Source organism: Oryx dammah, unplaced genomic scaffold (assembly GCF_014754425.2).
Source record: "Oryx dammah isolate SB20612 unplaced genomic scaffold, SCBI_Odam_1.1 HiC_scaffold_27, whole genome shotgun sequence".
Classification (NCBI taxonomy): Eukaryota; Metazoa; Chordata; class Mammalia; order Artiodactyla; family Bovidae; genus Oryx; species Oryx dammah.
Window position 1 is genome coordinate 23,781,402 of NW_024070211.1, and position 21,012 is coordinate 23,802,413.

The 21,012-nt window shown below is 40.4% G+C and overlaps 1 protein-coding gene across 1 annotated transcript in view; it reads left to right on the forward strand.

Moving 5' to 3' along the window:
• The window catches only part of AP1S3 (adaptor related protein complex 1 subunit sigma 3), a 66,139-nt gene extending 59,542 nt beyond the window's left edge, over positions 1–6,597 (forward strand). Inside the window, exon 5 of the mRNA XM_040228481.1 lies at positions 4,554–6,597. Coding sequence (XP_040084415.1) covers positions 4,554–4,589 — 36 coding nt within the window. The 3' untranslated portion in view covers positions 4,590–6,597. The remainder of the gene's footprint in view (positions 1–4,553) is intronic.
• The last annotated feature ends 14,415 nt before the right edge of the window (positions 6,598–21,012 follow it).

A 21,012-nucleotide genomic window follows, 5' to 3' on the forward strand; every position in this document is an offset into this window, starting at 1 on the left:
TTTGTTTTCCCTCCTTAGGAAATAAGAGTTTTAAAGGGCTTGCAGGTTGTATGGTGCTTCTTGTTCCAGTTAAATCTGGGAAGCAGGGAATGTCTGCTATTTCAAGAGAGAAACCCTTCACAATGAAACATTGATTGGTCTTTCATATCCCTGGTTATTGAGTGGAAGGTCTTGATAGGTAGGTCTCAGGGGGCCCCCCGTTTAGCCAGCTTGCCCCCATAGTGAGCAGGCAGAATCACGACTGTCCTCTAAAACTCTCAATGAATTAGCAACACCTGCCAAATAGAAACAGAGTCACCAGTGTTCTCTTGGGATCTGTTAGTTCTGCTAAGTCCGTGAACATTTGAGGAGCTGCTTGAAAAACTGACTTTGTATGTATGGTTTGCTTTGTGTATCTGGTCAGAGCCGCTGAGCATGAATAGACACACGTAATATAATTGGGTAAAGAGAAGAAATTATTGCTTTATTTTTTCCCTGTCTTTTGGACCTAAGCATGATTTGTACTTGCTGATGTTTAACGGAGGCCTTTGTAATATTCCTTTTACTTTTAGTACAACCGAACATCTCGAAGTAGGCCCTGGACTTTTCCCTCACCCCTACCCAATAAAAGTTTTTTTTAGAACAAAAAGACTGTCTCTATATTTTTAGTGAGAAAATGCGTAGTCTTAAAGCTCTAAATTCTCAGAGCTTATTCTGAGTGTACTGGGGCTAAGTGAAGTCGCTCAGTCCGACTCTCTGCGACCCCATGGACTGTAGCCTACCAGGCTCCTCTGTCCATGGGATTTTCCAGGCAATAGTACTGGAGTGGATTGCCATTTCCTTTTCCTAGACATTGAAAATATGGAATGAAAGAAGAGTTTAACTGGTTGGGATGACTTTAAGAGGTACCTTATTTTGAAGGTACCTGTGGACACTGGTAGAAAATGATTAGAAGAAAAAGGACACTCTGAAAGGAAGAAGATGATATTGTTGTTCAGTCACTAAGTTGTATCTGACTCTGCAACCTAATGACTGTAGCATGCCAGGCACCTCTGTCTTCCACTCTCTGCCAGAGTTTGTTCAAATTCATGTCGATTGAGTCAGTGATGCTATCAGACCATTTCATCCTCTGCCACTCGCTTCTTCTTTTGCCTTCAGTCTCTCCCAGCATCAGGGTCTTTTCCAATGAGTTGGCTCTTTGCATTGGGTAGCCAAACTGTTGGAGCTTCAGTTTCAGCATCAGTCCTTCAGTGAGTATTCAGGGTTCATTTCATTTAGGATTGACTGGTGTGATCTCCTTGCTATTCAAGGTACTCTCAAAAGTCTTCTCCAGCACCACAATTCAAAAGCATCGATTATTTGGTGCTCAGCCTTCTTTATGGTTCATCTCTCACCTCCGTACATGACTAATGGAAAAACTACAGATTTGACTATACAGACCTTTGTCAGCAAAGTGATGCCTCTGCTTTTTAATACACTGATCCTCAAATACAGAGGTTGGTGCTCTTGGGATTACCAGTGGGAGTGACAAACATGTTCTGAGCACAGAATTAGAAAACAAATAAAGAAGGGAGGGTCAAATGGTACCTCATTAGGTCAAGCAATGAGATACCATGTATGTGTAGGTTGGGATTCATGAGAACTGACTAGGTATAACCCAACACTGTCTCCCTGAAAAGCACAAACATATTAGGCAGCTAAACCAGACCATAATACAGTAAAATGTAGCTTTCCTGGTGCTGAATGCACAAGATGCAATGCTGTGCTGGGTAGATAGCTGGAGTCCCATGATACCCTAGTCCTTGTGAAAGGCCAGGGCAGAGCTCTTTAGGCTGGTGGGGCCTAAAAGTCTATTCCAACTTTTAAAGGGGCAAGCTCCAGAAAATACCAACCACATATGTCATTGGCTCATGTAACTTGAGTAGCAGCAAAGCTAGAGTTCTGAAAGGGCAGCCAGTCTTTAGCAGATTGATTCCCTCAGTGGTGTGAATCAGTGCCAGTAACTAGAGACCAATGAGTTAGAGGCCAGTGAAGTGACAACTCCAGGGCCTTTCCTGGGCCAGGCCCCTTCCAGGCTGCAAGCTTCTGTGGTCAAATTTGCAAAGGTGAGGTATCTCAGCTGCAGTGACTTTGTGGCCATCTAATGAATATGTAAGCTATTATAGAAGTGTGTCAGGCATTTAATTGATGAAACCCACATGCTATTGTTCTGGATTTTGTGACTTTTAAAAATTTTTTAGAAAATTTATAATCTATTTTCACTTTTTCTCATTTTAATTAAACTTTATAGCCAACTCTGTAATTTTGTATACTTTTTTAAAATTTATTTTTAATATTTATTTAACTAATTAATTTAATTGGAGGACAATTACTTTGCATATTGTGGTGGTTTTTGCAATACATCGACGTAAATCAGCCACAGATGCACATGTGTGCCCCATCCTGAACCCCCTTGCCACATCCCTCCCCACCCCATCCCTCTGGGTTGTCCCAGGGCACTGGCTTTGAGTGCCCTGCTTCATGTATCAAACTTGTACTGGTTATCTGTTTTACATATGGTAATATACATGTTTTAATGCTAATCTCTCAAATCATCTGACCCTCACCTTCTCCCACAGAGCCCAAAAGTCTGTTCTTTACATCTGTGTCTCTCCTAATATTTATTTTTATTCGTTTGTTTATCTTCCTGTGTGGGAGTGTTAGTTGCGGCATGTGGGATTTAGTTACTTGACCAGGGATTGAGTCCGGGCCCCCTACATTGGGAGCACAGACTCTTAGCCACTGGACCACCAGGGAAGTGCCTGTATACCTAGTTAAATGGTATAAACTCTAGGTACCGAGAGACAGTCATGGGCTCCTGGCCAATGTGATAGCCCGTTTAAAGACATGGACAGTATCTTGGACTTCCCTTTTGGTCTAGTGGTTAAGACTACATGCTCCCAATGCATGGGGCATGAGTTTGATCCCTGGTTGGGGATCTAAGACCCCCCAAGTCACACAAGGCGTAGGGCCCCCTCTCCCCCCCCAAAAAGATATGGGCAATAGCTATAAGAGGAGATAAAGGGCAGAGGTCTTAAGGTGTGGGTTTGCTCGTTCAGGAGGTGTAAGAGCTTTGTAAGAAAGTGTGGATGATGACGCATGAGTATTTTCAGCAGAGGAGGACAGGAATTCTAAATAGAGCTGGTGGAAACAAGAAACCTGATTTCTAACCCTAGTATCCTCTGAACAATCTTGCTTAGCCATGGTCTGGTCTGTTCGGCCCTTGCTGGTGGATGTCTTCACTGGCAGGTGCATGTGAATCACGTCCCCTGGAGTTTAAGCTTAAGAACAGGTTGAACATTACTGATTGTACATTATTTACACAGAAGCAGAAGGGGTATTACCTAAAGCTGGCCCCTTGAGTTCTCTGACTGATTCAACTCAAAGGCCACTGTGTTGCATAAGTATATGTTTATAACAGGAACAGAGTGGAAGAGGAAGCCCATCCCTCATGCATAATAAAGGGTTTGTAACATCAATGTAATTTTTAACTCTGCGTGTAACTGTGAGTCCATTTAAACTTTTTTTTTTTTAAGTACTGGGAAAGAATTATGGTCTTGTGTCATGTTAGCAAACTTGGTAAGTGATGAGGAGGATGAAGAAACATAATTTGTATACTTTGGAGGAAAGCCTTTTCAAAATACATGGAAGAAATTTAAAGTATTATGGTCTGTTTATCCTTTATGTCTTGGCAATAAAATATTCTGTATCTGTAATGATACATATGGCTTCCCCAGTGGCTCAGCAGTAAAGAATCTTCCTGCAATGCAGGAGATGCAGCAAGAGCCATGGGTTCAATCCCTTGGTCAGAAAGATCCCCTGGAGAAAGAAATGGCAACCCACTCCAGTATTCTTGCCTGGGAAATCTCATGGACAGAGGAGCCTGCCTGGCTACAGTCCATGGGTTTGTAAAGACTCAGATATGACTTAGCGACTAAACAACAATGATATGTATGTCATACAAATACCATTCAGATTTCTCTAATACCTGTTCCTGGAAGTGGTCCTCATGGTCATTTTAGCAGGTACGTCTTTCTGAAGTCAACAGTGATAGCTTGGCAGCTGTTGCTTAAGCATTTCTCTTATCAGGCATTGATTTTACAGTCAAACTTAGCTTTTCCTCTGTTGAAAGTTATTTAATTCCAGCCATAAAGATCTGTATATAAATTACACTCAAACTTTGAACCACCTTTCTTGATTGGATTGCAAATATTTATGACCATATACACTTCCCAAAACTTTTTGGAAATTACTTGGCCATCCAGTGGTAAGACTCTGCGCTTTCACTGCTGTGGACTTGGGTTCAGTTCCTGGTAATGGAAGTAAGATCCTCCAAAATGTGAGGCATGGCAAAAAAAAAAAAAAAAAAAAAAAAAAAAATCACACCAAAAAAACCCCACAAACAAACACACAAAAGCTTCTTTTCACTAGTAGCATAATAAATGAGTAGAAGAATGAAGAAATTTTCAAAATTTTCAGTCTCCTGAAGGATGTGGTTTAAGGGGAAATCATTTTAATCTATTGTTCTCTTTCAGACAATGGAAGAATACATGAACAAGCCTACCTTTTAACCATACATCTACTTGAAAACTACAAGTGCTACGTGTTATGAACCTGTAAATAAGCAGTGCCTTGAATTTAGTTAGATGACAGGGCCTCTGGCACCATGCCAAAAATAGCTTAAAAGGGATTTTTTTTCACTAGCAAAAATTAAAGTTGGTTGATATATTTATCATTATTCATATCTGTATTATACTGTATATGACTGCTTGGATGTTAAAAAAACTGCTTCATAGTTCAATAGACTGAATGTTTGCAGTGTTTTAACTCCAGGTCATATTTTTGAGCGAATTTAAATAAATTTGTTGCAGTGTGTTTTGTTACATTTGATCCTCTTCTGACAGGATGAAAACTGTATTATAATCCATGATTTTGAGTGTAAAGTATATCTTGTAATACTTTTGCTAAATGTTTAGCTTTTTAAATTGTGTAGTGATTCACATGTTAATAGTTCAGAGTTCATACATGATGTCAGACATTTTTAATACACGTAATGCTGTCATTTCAATCCAGATACAGAGTATCTGATTTTGATGTCCTGAAGTCATTAATTTTTCAGGGCTGGAATTAAGGAAAACAACCAAAGATAGTATAGGACTTAAGTGCTTTTGTTATTATTATTTTAAATTTTATTTTATTTTTAATTGGAAGATAATGACTGGACTTGAATATTTTGATGCCTTAGAAGCTGCTATCTAGGCAAGGTTTTAATTTTACCTTTTAATTGAATATGAGGGGCATTCCAATAAGGTTGTGTTTTCTACAAGCTCTATGTATTTATTAAGATTTTGATACATCTGAAAATTGTCTATAACGTCCCTTATCATAAATAGTGTAATAAAGATTAATAACAGCAGCAATAATAGTTATTAATACTGCTATTTTAATTATCTTTTATGTTACAAGTACCCTTAGTTGCTTGAGATATTTTTGTTTCCAATATGTTTTCATGTATATCTAATATATTTGAAGACTTACTGTTTATTAGGGTTGCTTGGGGCATTGAATATTATTGTTGCCTGAATAGTATGTGCCTTTCTCCTTTTTCTTTCCTCATCTCCCCAAGGAAATATTTGCTGCTGCCTATTATTATTGTGACTATGTCACACTCATGCTTCCTGAAATGAAAGTTCTATATAGCCAGGTAATAAAAGTGATCAGACCCTCCAGGGAGAACTAACTTCTACTGTTCTGTCCTGGTGCCCTGTTTTGATGTCTTACCTGTGCATTTTCAGCGTCTGTTTGAGGTCAAATATCATGTTGCAGTGGTTAGGGACCCTCTAGTGTTCTTCCTAAGAGAACAGTGTGCTTGCTGTTAGAGAATCCAACATGAGAAAAAAATGTCCTCTTTAATTGATCTTGCCAGACATATTAGGGAAAAATGGCTGAAGAAGCGTGGAAGAACATGAGTAAAAATTGAGCAACTCCAAAATAGAACCATCATAAAAAAGAAATAACTCAGATTAGTCTATGAAGTAATTATGAGACTTTTAATATCTAACGTTTCCTCAGCTTAATCACGTATTTACAAGTAGGGCATCAGATTGAAGGTTGTCATTTTTATCACTTTGTTTACTGTAGAGCTTTAATTTTTTGCTTTAGCTTTTTTTTTTTTTTTAAATACGGCAGAGCTCTTTAAGAATTATTTTATTAAGGTAAACTTTATGTAATTATCTAAGTGTTTCTGGTTCTTTTGAAGTTCACAACTTTTGGATGAAGGTATTGATTGAACCTCACCCAAATGTAACACATATACTGGAGAATTCTATATTAGACACTGACTGTAGATGGGACTCCTCAAACTTCATGTCTGCAGCACACACAGAACATGAACATAAGGATATGGCACTCTGGGATAAATCCGAGGGATCCTGGGTACGTCTTACATGGACCTTGGTGAAAATAATCATGTTTTCTTTATATCATTTAATGTAATAAAACTACTAAGGGAAAGGAAAGATAATAAATACTAAACTTGTATAAAACTTCCAAATAAAATTTTTTAAGTTTTTTAATGAGGAATTTGAGTGTGTTTTTATGAATATAAATTTTTTAAAATCAGATTTTATGTCTGAAATTGCTATTCATAATTTCTAGTGAAGTCCTTATAACCTCTTCATTTTCTATGTAATCACCACCAAGGAGAAACTTCATAAGCAGGTGACAGCAAATGAGAGAAGAGAATTCATTGTTTTGCACCCATTGGCTTTTTTCTCACGATTCACCTACATTTTGATAATTTGATCTTTTTATGTGTGGTAAATCATTCTTTAAACTACTAACTCCTTTTCTTTTATTAACAAATGTAAAGTTGACATTTCTTATGACCAGTCAAGTGAATTTTTAATTCAAACTTTTTCCCATTTCAAGTCTCCTAAAATAATAAAAAGCTTTTCTCTCAAACATACACACATGTTGTTCTTCTACATCTAATAATTCATCTTTAGGATTTGTATTACAATATCCATGAAACATCACTCATGAACTCTGTTTAGCTTTACTTTTCTGTTTTAATTAATCAATAAACTTTATTGGTAAAAGTTTTAATTTCTTTTCCACATGGTCCCTGCATTTTTACATTAAGTTCATTAGATCCTCTGGAATGTAAGTAAGCAAGCCAATTATTTGCAAAGGGAGGGTCAATAAATTTTTTTCAATCCTTATTTTAACTCTTGAGAAATCCTGACCTTCAACAATGTTCTGTGGTATTCAACGGTGATAATCTATTTTGTCACATAAAGCTAAAACTAGAAAGAACTGTAATAACCAGGGCCGAATTAGATTCACTTTTTGATAGTACTACTTGATAATGGAATTCAAGCCAGCTATTTAATATGGAATTCAGATGTACTTTTACTTTTGATCAGTTCTTTGTGAATAAACTCACATATTGACTGAATCCAACTGAGTAAATCTCCTTGCATCTGTGTTGTCAGTGTATAACTTACACTGTGTTTCCCGTCATAACTTACTTGTTTCAAAGTGTTAATTTACTATTACTTTTTCACTTCCACTTTGATTTGCTACTTTACAGAAAAAAAATAATGTAAGCATATCTCTTCAGAGCTTAATAGCACAGTTCCTAATAACAGTAGATTAATATGAGGTGATATGTTTATGATGTAACTGTCTTCTAGATTAGACCAAGTTGTTTTCATGTCTTTGGCATGTCCTCTGTAACCAATAGTATTATTTAAAAGTGGTAATTTTTCCTCATTCCTTTGGAGAATGTTGAGTGTTTCCATGGAGGTTGTCTGCAGTTCTGTGAGTTAATGTGGGCTTTTGCAGTTGTTAGCATGACCTTAAAACTAGCTTTATGAGCTACACCTGATATCATTAATTTTGAAAAGAACTGTGCTTCTCATTTTATTCTTGTGCATATTTAAAATGTGAGTCTTGTATATAGTGGATGTTTAGTAGAAAGATGCCAGCATGTTTACTTGATAATAATTTGAAGTAAAGAGACATTTAAGTTGAAGAAGAGAAAGAATTATGGGAACTCTCAGTTGAAAGTGTAAGATAATTCTCATATTGCTTTATTAGTGATTTAAACTCTTTTATGCAGTTTTCTGGAGGGAGAGAAATCTGTTGAATTTATGGAGCCTCCAGTTTTAAAAAGCATTTTTACTCTCTTATGGAAAAATATCTATGAAATTTGAGACTATATAAATGTGAAGGAAAATAATGGACTTGTAAGAGGTTTCAGTTCAGTTCAGTTCAGTTGCTCAGTCATGTCCGACTCTTTGTGATCCCATGAATTGCAGCACGGTAGGCCTCCCTGTCCATCACCAACTCCCGGAGTTCACCCAGACTCCCGTCCATCGAGTCAGGGATGCCATCCAGCCATCTCATCCTCTGTCATCCCCTTTTCCTCCTGCCCCCAATCCCTCCCAGCATCAAAGTCTTTTCCAATGAGTCAACTCTTTGCATGAGGTGGCCAAAGTACTGGAGTTTCAGCTTTAGCATCATTCCTTCCAAAGAAACCCCAGGGTTGATCTTTAGAATGGACTGGTTGGATCTCCTTGCAGTCCAAGGGACTCTCAAGAGTCTTCTCCAACACCACAGTTCAAAACCATCAATTCTTCGGTGCTCAGCCTTCTTCACAGTCCAACTCTCACATCCATACATGACTACTGGAAAAACCATAGCCTTGACTAGACAGACCTTAGTCGGCAAAGTAATGTCTCTGCTTTTGAATATGCTATCTAGGTTGGTCATAACTTTTCTTCCAAGGAATAAGCATTTTTTAATTTCATGGCTGCAATCACCATCTGCAGTGATTTTGGAGCCCAAAAAAATAAATTCTGACACTGTTTCCACTGTTTCTCCATCTATTTCTCATAAAGTGATGGGACCAGATGCCATGATCTTCATTTTCTGAATGTTGAGCTGTAAGCCAACTTTTTCATTCTCCTCTTTCACTTTCATCAAGAGGCTTTTTAGTTCCTCTTCACTTTCTGCCATAAGGGTGGTGTCATCTGCATATCTGAGGTTATTGATATTTCTCCGAGCAATCTTGATTCCAGCTTGTGTTTCTTCCAGTCCAGCGTTTCTCATGATGTACTCTGCATATAAGTTAAATAAGCAGGGTGACAATATACAGCCTTGGCGTACTCCTTTTTCTATTTGGAACCAGTCTGTTGTTCCATGTCCAGTTCTAACTGTTGCTTCCTGACCTGCATTCAGATTTCTCAAGGGGCAGGTTAGGTGGTCTGGTATTCCCATCTCTTTCAGAATTTTCCACAGTGTATTGTGATCCACACAGTCAAAGGCTTTGGCATAGTCAATAAAGCAGAAATAGATGTTTTTCTGGAACTCTCGTGCTTTTTCCATGATCCAGCAAGAGGTTTATGATCAAAAATTAAGTTTTAAAAATAATTTTGGCTATTATACTTTTAAGAATGACACAAAAATAAATTTTGGGGAGGGATGTGGGAGGGGGGTTCAGGATGAGGAACACGTGTACACCCGTGGCAGATTCGTGTTGATGTATGGCAAAACCAATACAATATTGTAAAGTAATTAGCCTCCAATTAAATAAATTTAAATTTAAAAAAATTATAAAAATGTAATTTTGAAAATGAATGCAGTCAATATTGGAAGCAGTAAAATATTAATTTCCATTTAATAAAATAAACTAAAAATGTCTTGACGTATAAATATTATTTTCACTTATGTGTGTATGTGTGTTAGTTGCTCAGTTGTGTCCAACTCTTTGCGACCCTATGGATTGTAGCTCTCCAGGCTTCTCTGTCCATGGAATTCTCCAGGCAAAAATACTGGAGTGGGTTGCCATTCCCTTCTCCAGGGGGTCTTCCTGACCCAGGGATTGAACCCAGGTCTCACACATTGTGGGCAAATTCTTTATCATCTGAACCATCAAGGAAGCCTTATGTAGGATAAAATAATTTTGGAGAATCTGTACATGATGATTATATTTTCATGTTTTTAAAAATAAGCAGTTTTATTTCTTGAATTGTATTTTTAATGATCTTTTACTGAGTCAGTTTAGCTAATTATAATATTAAAAGCTAAAAGTGAAACAATGGATGTGCGAGTGAATAAACAAAGGCACACAATAAGAAAAATAAAATCGGTTATGTTCTACTTAAAATATCTAATCTTATATGATGATAATGGTAAAGACAATGTGTACATACTTCCTCTATTAGTTGAATACTTCATTAAAAATATAAGAGCAGACAGCAAATTAAGTTGCAAGAAAATTTAAATTTTTACCTACACGCAAAGAAGCTCAAGAATGACAAATCATAAACTAAAGACCAGACTCGTATAGGGAGTGTTACCTGTGCTTATATTTTATTTATACCCTCTCTGCTCTCTGTGCTTTCTGTATTCAAAATCTTACAAGCATAATTACTGAATTTTTGAGGCAGCCATCCAAATGCTATTCAAATATAAGTTAAACTCTTGTGAACTTTTGAATTGATGGAAATAATTGCTTATTCTTTCTAAAATTTCTGTATATGATTTTCATCTATCAGTCTCTCCGGGCAAACAATTGGGCCATCGCTCACTGCTAAGGATGTTCTGAGCCATAAGACTAAGTGTCTTGATTATGTTTAGAGCATCAAAATGGACTAGGAATTGGGAGCTTTCATACCCTTTCTGAATGTACCACTGACAAGGTTCGTGAACTTGCTCTTTGAAATGGATGGAATGTCAGAATTAGATGGGATCGTTTAACTGAGCTAGTAGTCTAAACCATTCACTATACGGAAGAGGAAAGAATAATCATTACATTGACATTTATGCTTTGATCAGGTCCCAGTGCTAGTCATTTGCTTAATTAAACCTTGTCTGATCAAAGATCTTAAATTTCATGAAAGTATTTGATGAGTTTGTTTCCTGGTATGAAATAAAAGCCTAATGACATTCAAGTATGTTTTTCACCCTTTTAAATGATACAAGTGAAGTATATTGAGTGCACTTTAGATAAAGAGTGCCATTATGGGAGCAGAAAGAAGGGCAACTCTTGGAATACAGGTAGAGAGTGAATCACCAAGGTTGTGTTGTTGAATTTTGGAGGTGGAATATCTTATGTGTTTTAGAGGAAAGAAGAGAACAGAAGTGCAATACATTTTGTGGCTACTGTGAATAAAAGAGATTAATAATCTAGAAAAATCACTGAATTATGTGACATTTCCTGCTTTCAGTTAAAGTTTGTCATTTCAACCTTTTTTATAGCTAACTATGAAATTAAAGGAGAAGGCAATGGCACCTCACTCCAGTACTCTTGCCTGGAAAATCCCATGGGCAGAGGAGCCTGGTAGGCTGCAGTCCATGGGGTCGCTAAGAGTCAGACACGACTGAGCGACTTCACCTTCACTTTTCACTTCCATGCACTGGAGAAGGAAATGGCAACCCACTCCAGTGTTCTTGCCTGGAGAATCCCAGGGACGGCGGAGCCTGGTGGGCTGCCGTCTATGGGGTCGCACAGAGTCGGACACGACTGAAGCGTCTTAGCAGCAGCAGCATGAAATAAAACCTTCCATTTGGTTCTGAGCCAAGGACCAGTGCTGGATGAAATCAAAACACTGCTTGGAAAATATGGTAGAGATGAGATGTTCATTTACCAACTCATTTTGTGTTTCCTCCTGGGCTTACTGGTAGACTTCACTTCCCACCCTTCTTGAAGTTTGATTTATCCATAATGGAATCATAACCAGTGGCATGTGGGTCCAAGTAACATATGCCCAAATGCAGGTCTGGCTATTGAAACACTCCCACGTGTAACTCCATTCTCTCATCTTTCCCAGTTTATAGCTGAAGGAAAATACACCAGAATCCAGAAAAGGCAAAGCTATGAGGTGGAGGGAACCTAAGAAAGTTTTGTTGGGAAAGCCAGCCACACAGGAACAGTCACACTGGACTGTTACGTGTGATGGAAATAAACTTCTCTGATGTTAAGTCCCTGAACTCTTAGGCTTGTTTATTATAGCAGTGAGCCTACCCTGATACATGAAACAATTGTGGGTTACCATCAGCAGGATCAGGATTTGTATAATCAAGGTTATCTTCAGAGAGTGGAAAAGTATAGCATCTTTTAGAGTTACAGACACAATTAATTATATAGAAGAAGTAATGAGATAATAAATCTGATCGGGAGAGTAGTCTGCCAAGAAGTAGAAACATAGCATTACTATCCACTCAACATGTCAGCTTTGCAAGTTGGGGGCCACAGGCTACCCTGAGCCTGCATACAAATTTTGTTTGGCCCTCACTGTATAATGGAATCAATTGTGTGATTTCATACAAAAATTAGATTTCCCTTTTTTTTTGCTTTGCTTTGCTTGGAAAGTTGTAAGAACTGGCCACTCGGGGAGGGCCTGCATGTCTGCATTCAGGAATCAGCAGAAGGTGGGGGCAGTGCACTGCAGACTTCTGCAGCTCCCACTGTTATACCTGCCTAACCTCACTGAAGAGAAGGCAATGGCTCCCCACTCCAGTACTCTTGCCTGGAAAATCCCATGGACAGAGGAGCCTGGTAAGCTGCAGTCCATGAGGTTGCAAAGGTCGGACATGACTGAGTGACTTCCCTTTCACTTTTCACTTTCATGCATTGGAGAAAGAAATGGCAACCCACTCCAGTGTTCTTGCCTGGAGAATCCCAGGGACGGCGGAGCCTGGTGGGCTGCCATCTATGGGGTCGCACAGAGTCGGACACGACTGAAGCGACTTAGCAGCAGCCTCACTGATGGCACATGGGCTTGCCGCCCTGATTCAGTGGTTACTGATGCAACTTCTTACTCTGACTTTTAAGACCTTCCATGATCTGACTTCCAAGTCACACATCCCACCCTTCCACAGGTTGATGTGTTACTCTTCTTGGCTATTGCTTGTTCTGCTTTTTCCTTTTACTGGAAATGTTATTTAATCCATCTTCCTATGTTGGAGTACTATTCTTTAGTACCCAACTCAAGTGTCACTTTCATGACTTCTCTCTTATTGCAGCCTACCTTCCTCCTCTGAAAATTAAAAGATGAAATTAAAAGATGCTTGCTCCTTGGAAGAAAAGCCATGACAAACCTAGACAGCATATTAAAAAGCAGAGATATCAGTTTACTGACAAAGGTTCATGTAGTCAAAGCTATGGTCCTTCCAATAGTCATGTATGGATGTGAGAGTTGAACCATAAAGAAAGCTGAGTGCCGAAGAATTGATTCTTTTGAACTCTGGTGTTGGAGAAGACTCTTGAGAGTCCCTTGGACAGCAAGGAGATCCAACCATTCAATCTTAAAAGAAATCAGTCTTGAATATTCATTGGAAGGACTGATGCTGAAGCTGAAGCTCCAATACTTTGGCCACCTGAGATGAAGAACTAAGTCACTGGAAAAGACCCTGATGCTGGAAAGATTGAAGGTAGGAGGAGAAGGGGATGACAGAGGATGAGATAGTTGGATGGCATCACCAGCTCGATGGACATGAGTTTGAGTAAACTCCGGGAGTTGGTGATGGACAGGAAGGCCTGGTGTGCTGCAGTCCATGGGGTCTCAAATAGCCGGACACGACTGAGCAACTGAACTTCCTCCTCTAAAACCCCTTTGTTTTATAATTGTGCCTCCCAGGGTACTTATCATTTTTAGTATAATAGTATAAATATCTGTAGACTGGACCTATCACTTGCAGCTATGAACAGTCCTTGAGATCTGGGTGTGTGTGTGTGTGTGTTTATGTGTGTGTGAAAGAGAGACAGAGAAGATTGCTTTTCTAAATCTCCTAAAGGGCCTATTAAAGACTTATAGTCACTGACACAATTTCTCATACAGGTATCCCTCACTTTTCAAAAGTTTGCTTTACACCACTTAGCTTTTACAAAAGACCTTTATTAGTTCCTGTTGTTGATATCCAAAATGAATCTGAAGAGGATTTTCAATTTTACAAAAAAAAGGCAAAAAAACAAAAATAGGATACTGTGTGTGTTTCGTGGGGAGCTGCTTCCCAGGTGGCACTAGTGGTAAAAAAAAAATACCTGCCTGCAATGCAGGAGACTCAAAAAAGGCTCTGATTCGATCCCTGGTTTGGGAAGCTCCCCGGAGGAGGGCACAGCAGCCCACTCCAGTATGCTTGTCTGGAGAATCCCTTGGACGGAAGAGCCTGGCAAGCTAGAGAATTGCCAGGTCAACAGTGAGCAGGGTGCTCTCAAGGCAGGAAAGAGCTTCCTAGGTATTCAGGTTAAGGGTCAGGCACATGGATTAGAGACTGAAGAGCTTCAAGCATTGGGGGTTTCCAGACTGTCATATCAATAAGGTTACTTTTCTAAGTCCTCTCTGTAAGGTCAAGTTTGTAAGGCTAGTTTTTACTAGGGTAGTTTATGCTGTCCATAGGGTTGCAGAATCAGACCCGACTGAAGCGACTTAGCACACAGGCATGCATGCGTGTTTCCTGGGAAGCTGCTACAGAGGCAGCAGGCACGCTGAGCAGGAGAGTGGTGCCACAGAGCTCCTTCTGCGGAGCTACACCCAGCATCTCAGCATCAAGCTGCCAAGTTTTGAACTGTGTGTATAAGTACCTGTGCTTTATCTCTGTTTATTTGTGCATCTGCGAGCAACTTGTGTCCTGAGGTAACTGCTTCTCTGCATTTATGCCATTATGGCTTACAAAAACTTTCACAAGACACCCTGCTTCTACATAATGGAGGAAATCTATAGTTATCATTAGAACTTGAAACCTCCCCCTTTAAGAAAGTATATTTTTCAGCAGTTCCCTGGTGGTCCAGTGGTTAGGACTCAGCGTTTTCACTATCATGAGCCCGTTTGATCCTGGTTGGGGAAATAAGGTTCCACAAGCTACACAGTATGGCCAAAAAATAAAATAAAAAGAATTTTCTTAACACTTCCAGATGGGAATGTTTTTGAAGAATCTTAAGAGAATCATTAGGCCAGCAAGCAGTCTGCTCATTTCTAGAGTATGTCACCAGAATAGTTCATTTTTCATCAAGAGAGTTTATACTATCTCTTGTGTTGTCTTGGTACAGTTCATTACAATTCTTGATACTATTCAGAAATAGCATTAATTACTTTATTTCTGAAGCACAGTAGGGTCCCAAAACTTCAGGTGACACTTCTGTTTCCGCTTTGTCTGCAGATAGGTACCCAGAATGCTTATCAGTGCCTGTTGTTATTGTTGTTCAGCTGCTAACTCGTGTCTGACTCTTCGCGATCCCATGGACTACAGCATGCCAGACTTCCTTATCTTTCACTATCTCTAGGAGTTTGGTTAAATTCATGTCCATTGAGTTGGTGATGCTGTCTAACCATCTCATCCTCTGCTACCCTCTTCTTTTGCCTTCAGTCTTTCCCAGCATCAGGGTCTTTTCCAATGAGTCATCTCTTTTCATCAGGTGACCAAATTATTGAAACTTCAGCTTCAGCATCTGTCCTTCCAATGAATATCAGGGTTGATTTCCTTTAGGATTGACTGGTTTGACCTCCTTGCTGTCCAGGGGAATCTCAAGAGTCTTCTCAAGTGTTTGAGAGTATCAATTCTTTGGTGTTCAGCCTTCTTTATGGTCCTGACACACAGTAAAATATCAATAAATGTTTGCTAAATGAAATTGGATGACAATAAGCTAAATTCAATATGGCAACTAATTGGCTGCAGTTGTCCCTGTGATAATAGTAAAGTGACCAAGGTTAAAACTGAGTACGTGGTGGTGGTACCATAATGGTATGTTTAATTTCTTGGGAAAGAGGAAACAAGGAAAGAACACAAGTGATTTGGGACCAGAAGTTAACCTATTACACTTCCAAGTCAATCTTAATTCAATACCTTTTGTGTGAGTGACTGAACTTTTTTATATTGACGTCATTCATCTGAGTTGTAAACCCATTGTCAGCTCTTACCAGCAACATGAGAGAAGCTAATGGTTTATAGATGTGGTTGTACAAAGAACAGCCTCCTAAAATATATATATTTAACTTCTGTCCAAAGATATGCACTTTTTGTGTTTTTAATTGTGTCACATAGACTATGTATGACTGCTATGTGATTATTACAGAGGTTGGCTTTTTTGTTAGAATAGAACTTCCCTTTCTGATTTTTTTTTTCTAACTCCTGGAATAGAAAATAGTGATATGCTAGTGCCCCTCCATCTCTTTAGCTTTCCTTTGCCCTCTGCTGCAAAAAATGAGTTGACTAGATTTTTAGATACCATGTGAGATCTGTACTGATGTGAAAACAAAGCTATGAGGACACATAACGGAAATGGAAAAACACCTTCCAAAGAAGCTTGCTGTAGCAGAAGGTGGTATTTGCTTTGGGAATGATAGCTACCAATAAATTATATTTCACAGTAGACTTAGCTAAGACATAACTCATAAGGGACCAGAAAGGTAATTTCTTTTAAAAATTTAGGACAGATGGGTAGGGAAGGAAGTAAAGATAGCATAAAAGAGAATAGGATATTTCATGATGGTAACTATAAAGGTTGTCCATTTATTGATTTTTTCATCTCATGCTCCTGTTAATAAATTGAAAAGTAGTAAAATAAGAATTAGAATGAGCATAAATTGTAAAGGAAGTCTGAGAGCCAAACAGGATTATCTTTTATGAGTGCCATGATGTAAAAAGTTTGGGAAACTGCCATAAACTACCCAGTAAAAACTAGCCTTACACACTTGACCTTACAGAGAGGACTTAGAAAAGTAACCTTATTGATATGACAATCTGGAAACCCCCAATGCTTGAAGCTCTTCAGTCTCTAATCCATGTGCCTGACCCTTAACCTGAATACCCTAGGAAGCTCTTTCCTGCCTTGAGAGCAGCCTGCTCACTGTTGACCTGGCAATTCTCGGTCACCATCTGGGCCCCAGTTCAGGTGTCAGCTCCTGTGAGACTGCCTGCATTGTCCCTCCCCAGCATTAACGGATGACATCAGATGCTAAAAGGACAGAGAACACTGTGGCTCAGAGATACGTGACCACACATCGACAAAAGGGTACATCTACTTCAAGATTGTGAGTGTCTTCAGGGCAGATATAGCTACTTACTCTCTATTCCATAAGTAAATACATTTGAACTTCCTCCAATGCTGGAGACCGGGGTTCGATCCCTGGGTCGGGAAGATCCCCTGGAGAAGGAAATGGCAATCCACTCCAGTATTTTGCCTGGAGAATCCCATGGATGGAGAAGCCTAGTAGGTTACAGTCCACGGGGTTGCAAAGAGTCGGACACGACTGAGCGACTTCACCTCACCTCACCTTACCTTCAGGTGGAAGTTAAGGTTAAGGTAAAACTCTGCTCAGGGGGTTCCCACTGAATCCGTGAGGATTTAGGCTCCTACTGTCCCCCTTTTTAAAAATAATTTTTTTATTAAAAGATTTCCAAAAATGTATTTCTTTGACTGCAACAGTGTTAACTGTGGCATGCAGAATCTTCATTGTGGTGTGTGGAATCTAGCTCCCTGACCAGAGAACCTAGGCCCCCTGCACTGCAAGCACAGTCTTAACTGCTGGACCACCAGCAAAGTCCCCCTATTTTCCCATTTTATTCCTTAATGTTGGAGGTAAATTCTTTCGAGAAGATCTTTCTTTTTCTCACGACTTGTACAGAAAGAGTTAACTCAGCAGGTCTGCATTGCTCAAACCCTGCACCTTCTAAAAAAAAAAAAGCCCACCTCCAGAGCTGGCTGGCTCTAGGGAGAAAACCTCTGAGCCTTTGGAATGTTCTGCCTGATCAGAGTGTTTTTCATGCCTAAGGGCTGGGCCATGCAACTACAGCATGACAGTTTATCCTGACAATGGGAGTGATGGTAAACACCTGTCTTTTTTTGAACACGGGGGCTCACGTACCCTTTCTATTTATTTTTTAATTTTTATTTATTTAGTTTTGGTCGCACTGAGTCTTCATTGCTGTGTATGGGCTTTCTCTAGTTGCAGGGAGCGGGGGCTTCTCTTCGTTTCAGTGGCCTCGCTTGTTGCAGAGCACCGGCTCTAGGCGTACAGGTTTCAGTAGCTTCAGCACCCAGGCTCAGTAGCTGCGGTGCATGGGCCTAGTTGTTCCGTGGCACGCGGAATCTTCCTGGACCAGGCATCGAACCCGTGTCCCCTGCATTGGTAGGTGGATTCTTATCCAGTGTGCCACCAGGGAAGTCCTACAAGCCTGTCTTTTTACTTTAGGTTGGGGAACATCCCTGACTGACAGCACTTAGCATGTGTTGTGCCCATCTTTGCTGGGAGAATTAAGGGTGTTCCCATGTGACATCATCAAGTGGGACACATAGGCTGCACCTGGTTTCTCCTGAACTTTGCCCCACATGCCTCTTCCCTTTGCTGATTTTGTTTTCTGTCCTTTTAGAGCCATAAACTGTAACTGTCACTCTCACAGCTTCTGATCCTTGGGAGTCCTAGTGAAGCATCCACCCTGAGGGTGGTCTTGGGGACCTCAGAGAACAAGCCTATTCAGATTCTATGACTTAGGAGTATAGTCAAAGCTATAGTTTTTCCAGTAATCACGTATGGATGTGAGAGTTGAACCATAATGAAAGCTGAGTGCCAAAGAATTGATGCTTTTGAACTGTGGTGTTGGAGAAGACTCTTGAGAGTCCCTTGGACTGCAAGGAGATCCAACCATTTAATCCTGAAGGAAATCAGTCCTGAATATTCATTGGAAGGACTGATGCTGAAACTGCTGTTGCTGCTGCTAAGTTGCTTCAGTCGTGTCCGACTCTGTGCGACCCTGTAGACGGCAGCCCACCAGGCTCCTCCGGCCCTGGGATTCTCCAGGCAAGCACACTGGAGTGGGTTGCCATGTCCTTCTCCAGTGCATGAAAGTGAAAAGTGAAAGTGAAGTTGCTCAGTCGTGTCCGACTCCCAGCGACACCATGGTCTGCAGCCCACCAGGCTCACCCATGGATTTTCCAGGCAAGAACACCGGAGTGGGTCGCCATTGCTAACGCTCCAATACTTTGGCCACCTGATGCGAAGAACTGACTCACTGGAAAAGACCCTGAGGAGAAGGGGCAACAGAGGATGAGGTGGTTGGATGGCATCACTGACTCAATGGATATGAGACTGAGCAAACTCTGGGAGGTAGTGAAGGACAGGGAAGCCTGGCCTGCGGCACTCCATGGGGTCACAAAGAGTTGTACATGATTGAGTGACTGAACTGAACTGATTGAAAACAAATCATTATGGAAATCAGGAAGGGGAGAGTCTAGGAAGGTGTTTTGGGGATGGAGAGGAGGTGGGGTCGTTCCTCTTTGCTGGGATTACATGATCAGAGCCAGAGTTGACATGGCTGGGGAAAAACTCTCAGCTCTGTTTTTCCTTCTTTTTAAAATTGTTATTTATTTGTTTGTTATATTTGGCTGCACTGGGTCTTTGTTGTGCGAGGACTTTCTCCGTTTGTAGCAAGCGGGGGCTACTCTCTAGTTGTGGTGCATGGACTTCTTGTTGTGGTGGCTTCTCTTGTAGTGGAGCACGGGCTCTAGACAGCGTGGGCTTCAATAGCTGGGGCTCGCAGGCTTAGCTGCCCTGAGGCATGTGGAATCTTCCTGGAGCAGGGATCGAACCTGTGACCCCTGCATTGGCAGGCAGATTCTTAACCACTGTACCACCAGGGAAGTCCAGTTCTGTTTCTTCTGACATTAAAAGTATCTCCATGTTCCCAAGGGATGAGATAAGCAAAAGGTAAGTATATACAAAACAGACAATTTGGCTGACTTGGAGTTCTAACTCTGTCTGTGGAAGCTTGTCTATCAGCCTTGCTGGGACTGGTGCCTCAGGGGAATCAGGAAAGGCAGACCTGCATGGGAGCAAGGGGAGGGTCCCTTTCTCAGCTTTAAGGCCAGATTAATCTCTTTGCATAGTCCACTTTCTAAACTCTTGACATTAGCACCTAGAATCTCTGAGTTGATCAATAAGGTACCCAAGGTCTTATTTGGATGTGGAACTGTGGGATTCAGATCCTTGATGCTGTTACCTGCCAGTTGTGTGACTTTGATAGGTATGTTACACCAGCCTCAGCATCCTATCTATGCTCAGGACAGGGAGTGGAACCTCAAAAGTGCTCCATCAATGCTGGTCTTGCTTTTTCTTCTGAATTATCTTTAGGGAGGAAATAGATGGGCCCCAGGCTGAGCAGCTGAAATATGTCCCCTGTGGACAGAGACTCAAAGATGAAGATAATGGCAAGAACAAAGAGGAACTGAGTCCTGCCCAGGTAAGAGATAAAGAGATCACATATTTCTCATTTCCAAGGTCAAGGAGACCTTCCTATGTACATGTGCACAGAAAATGTCCCTGCAGGCCAAGAAGGGAAGGAGTGCCACCCCATAATATGTGGTGTCAACCTATCCATAGTCCTCTATGCTGGAATCCAATCCATCTTGCACACATACACAGGGAAGGACCCTGAATTATACCAAGTATGGATTCAGAACCAGGCAAAGCAAGATGGTTGGCCAGAGGGAAACCAGAAGACATGTCCCATATAAGTGATTTAAACTACCACAAGGGCAGGACTCTGTCTGAACCCATCCATATGAATCTATCCACCTGTACTGTTTTTCCTCCTGATAAACACCTTACTTGTTTCACTACCTTCTGTCTCTGTTGAAATTCATTTATACATAGCAGACAAGCTACCAGCCATTGGCTTGAGCTTGTGGTCTAGTGATTAAGTCCAGTGCCACAGCCTGGCTTCAATCTCTGGTCAGGGAACTGAGATCCTGCTTCAAGCTTCTGACAGTTGAGGGCCCCAAGATCAGTGGAAACAATGGAAACAGTGAGAGACTTTATTTTTGGGGGCTCCAAAATCACTGCAGATGGTGACTGCAGCCATGAAATTAAAAGACACTTGCTCCTTGGAAGAAAAGCTATGACCAATCTAGACAGAGTATTAAAAAGCAGAGACATTACTTTGCCAACAAAGGTCCATCAAACTATGGTTTTTCCATTAGTCATGTATGTG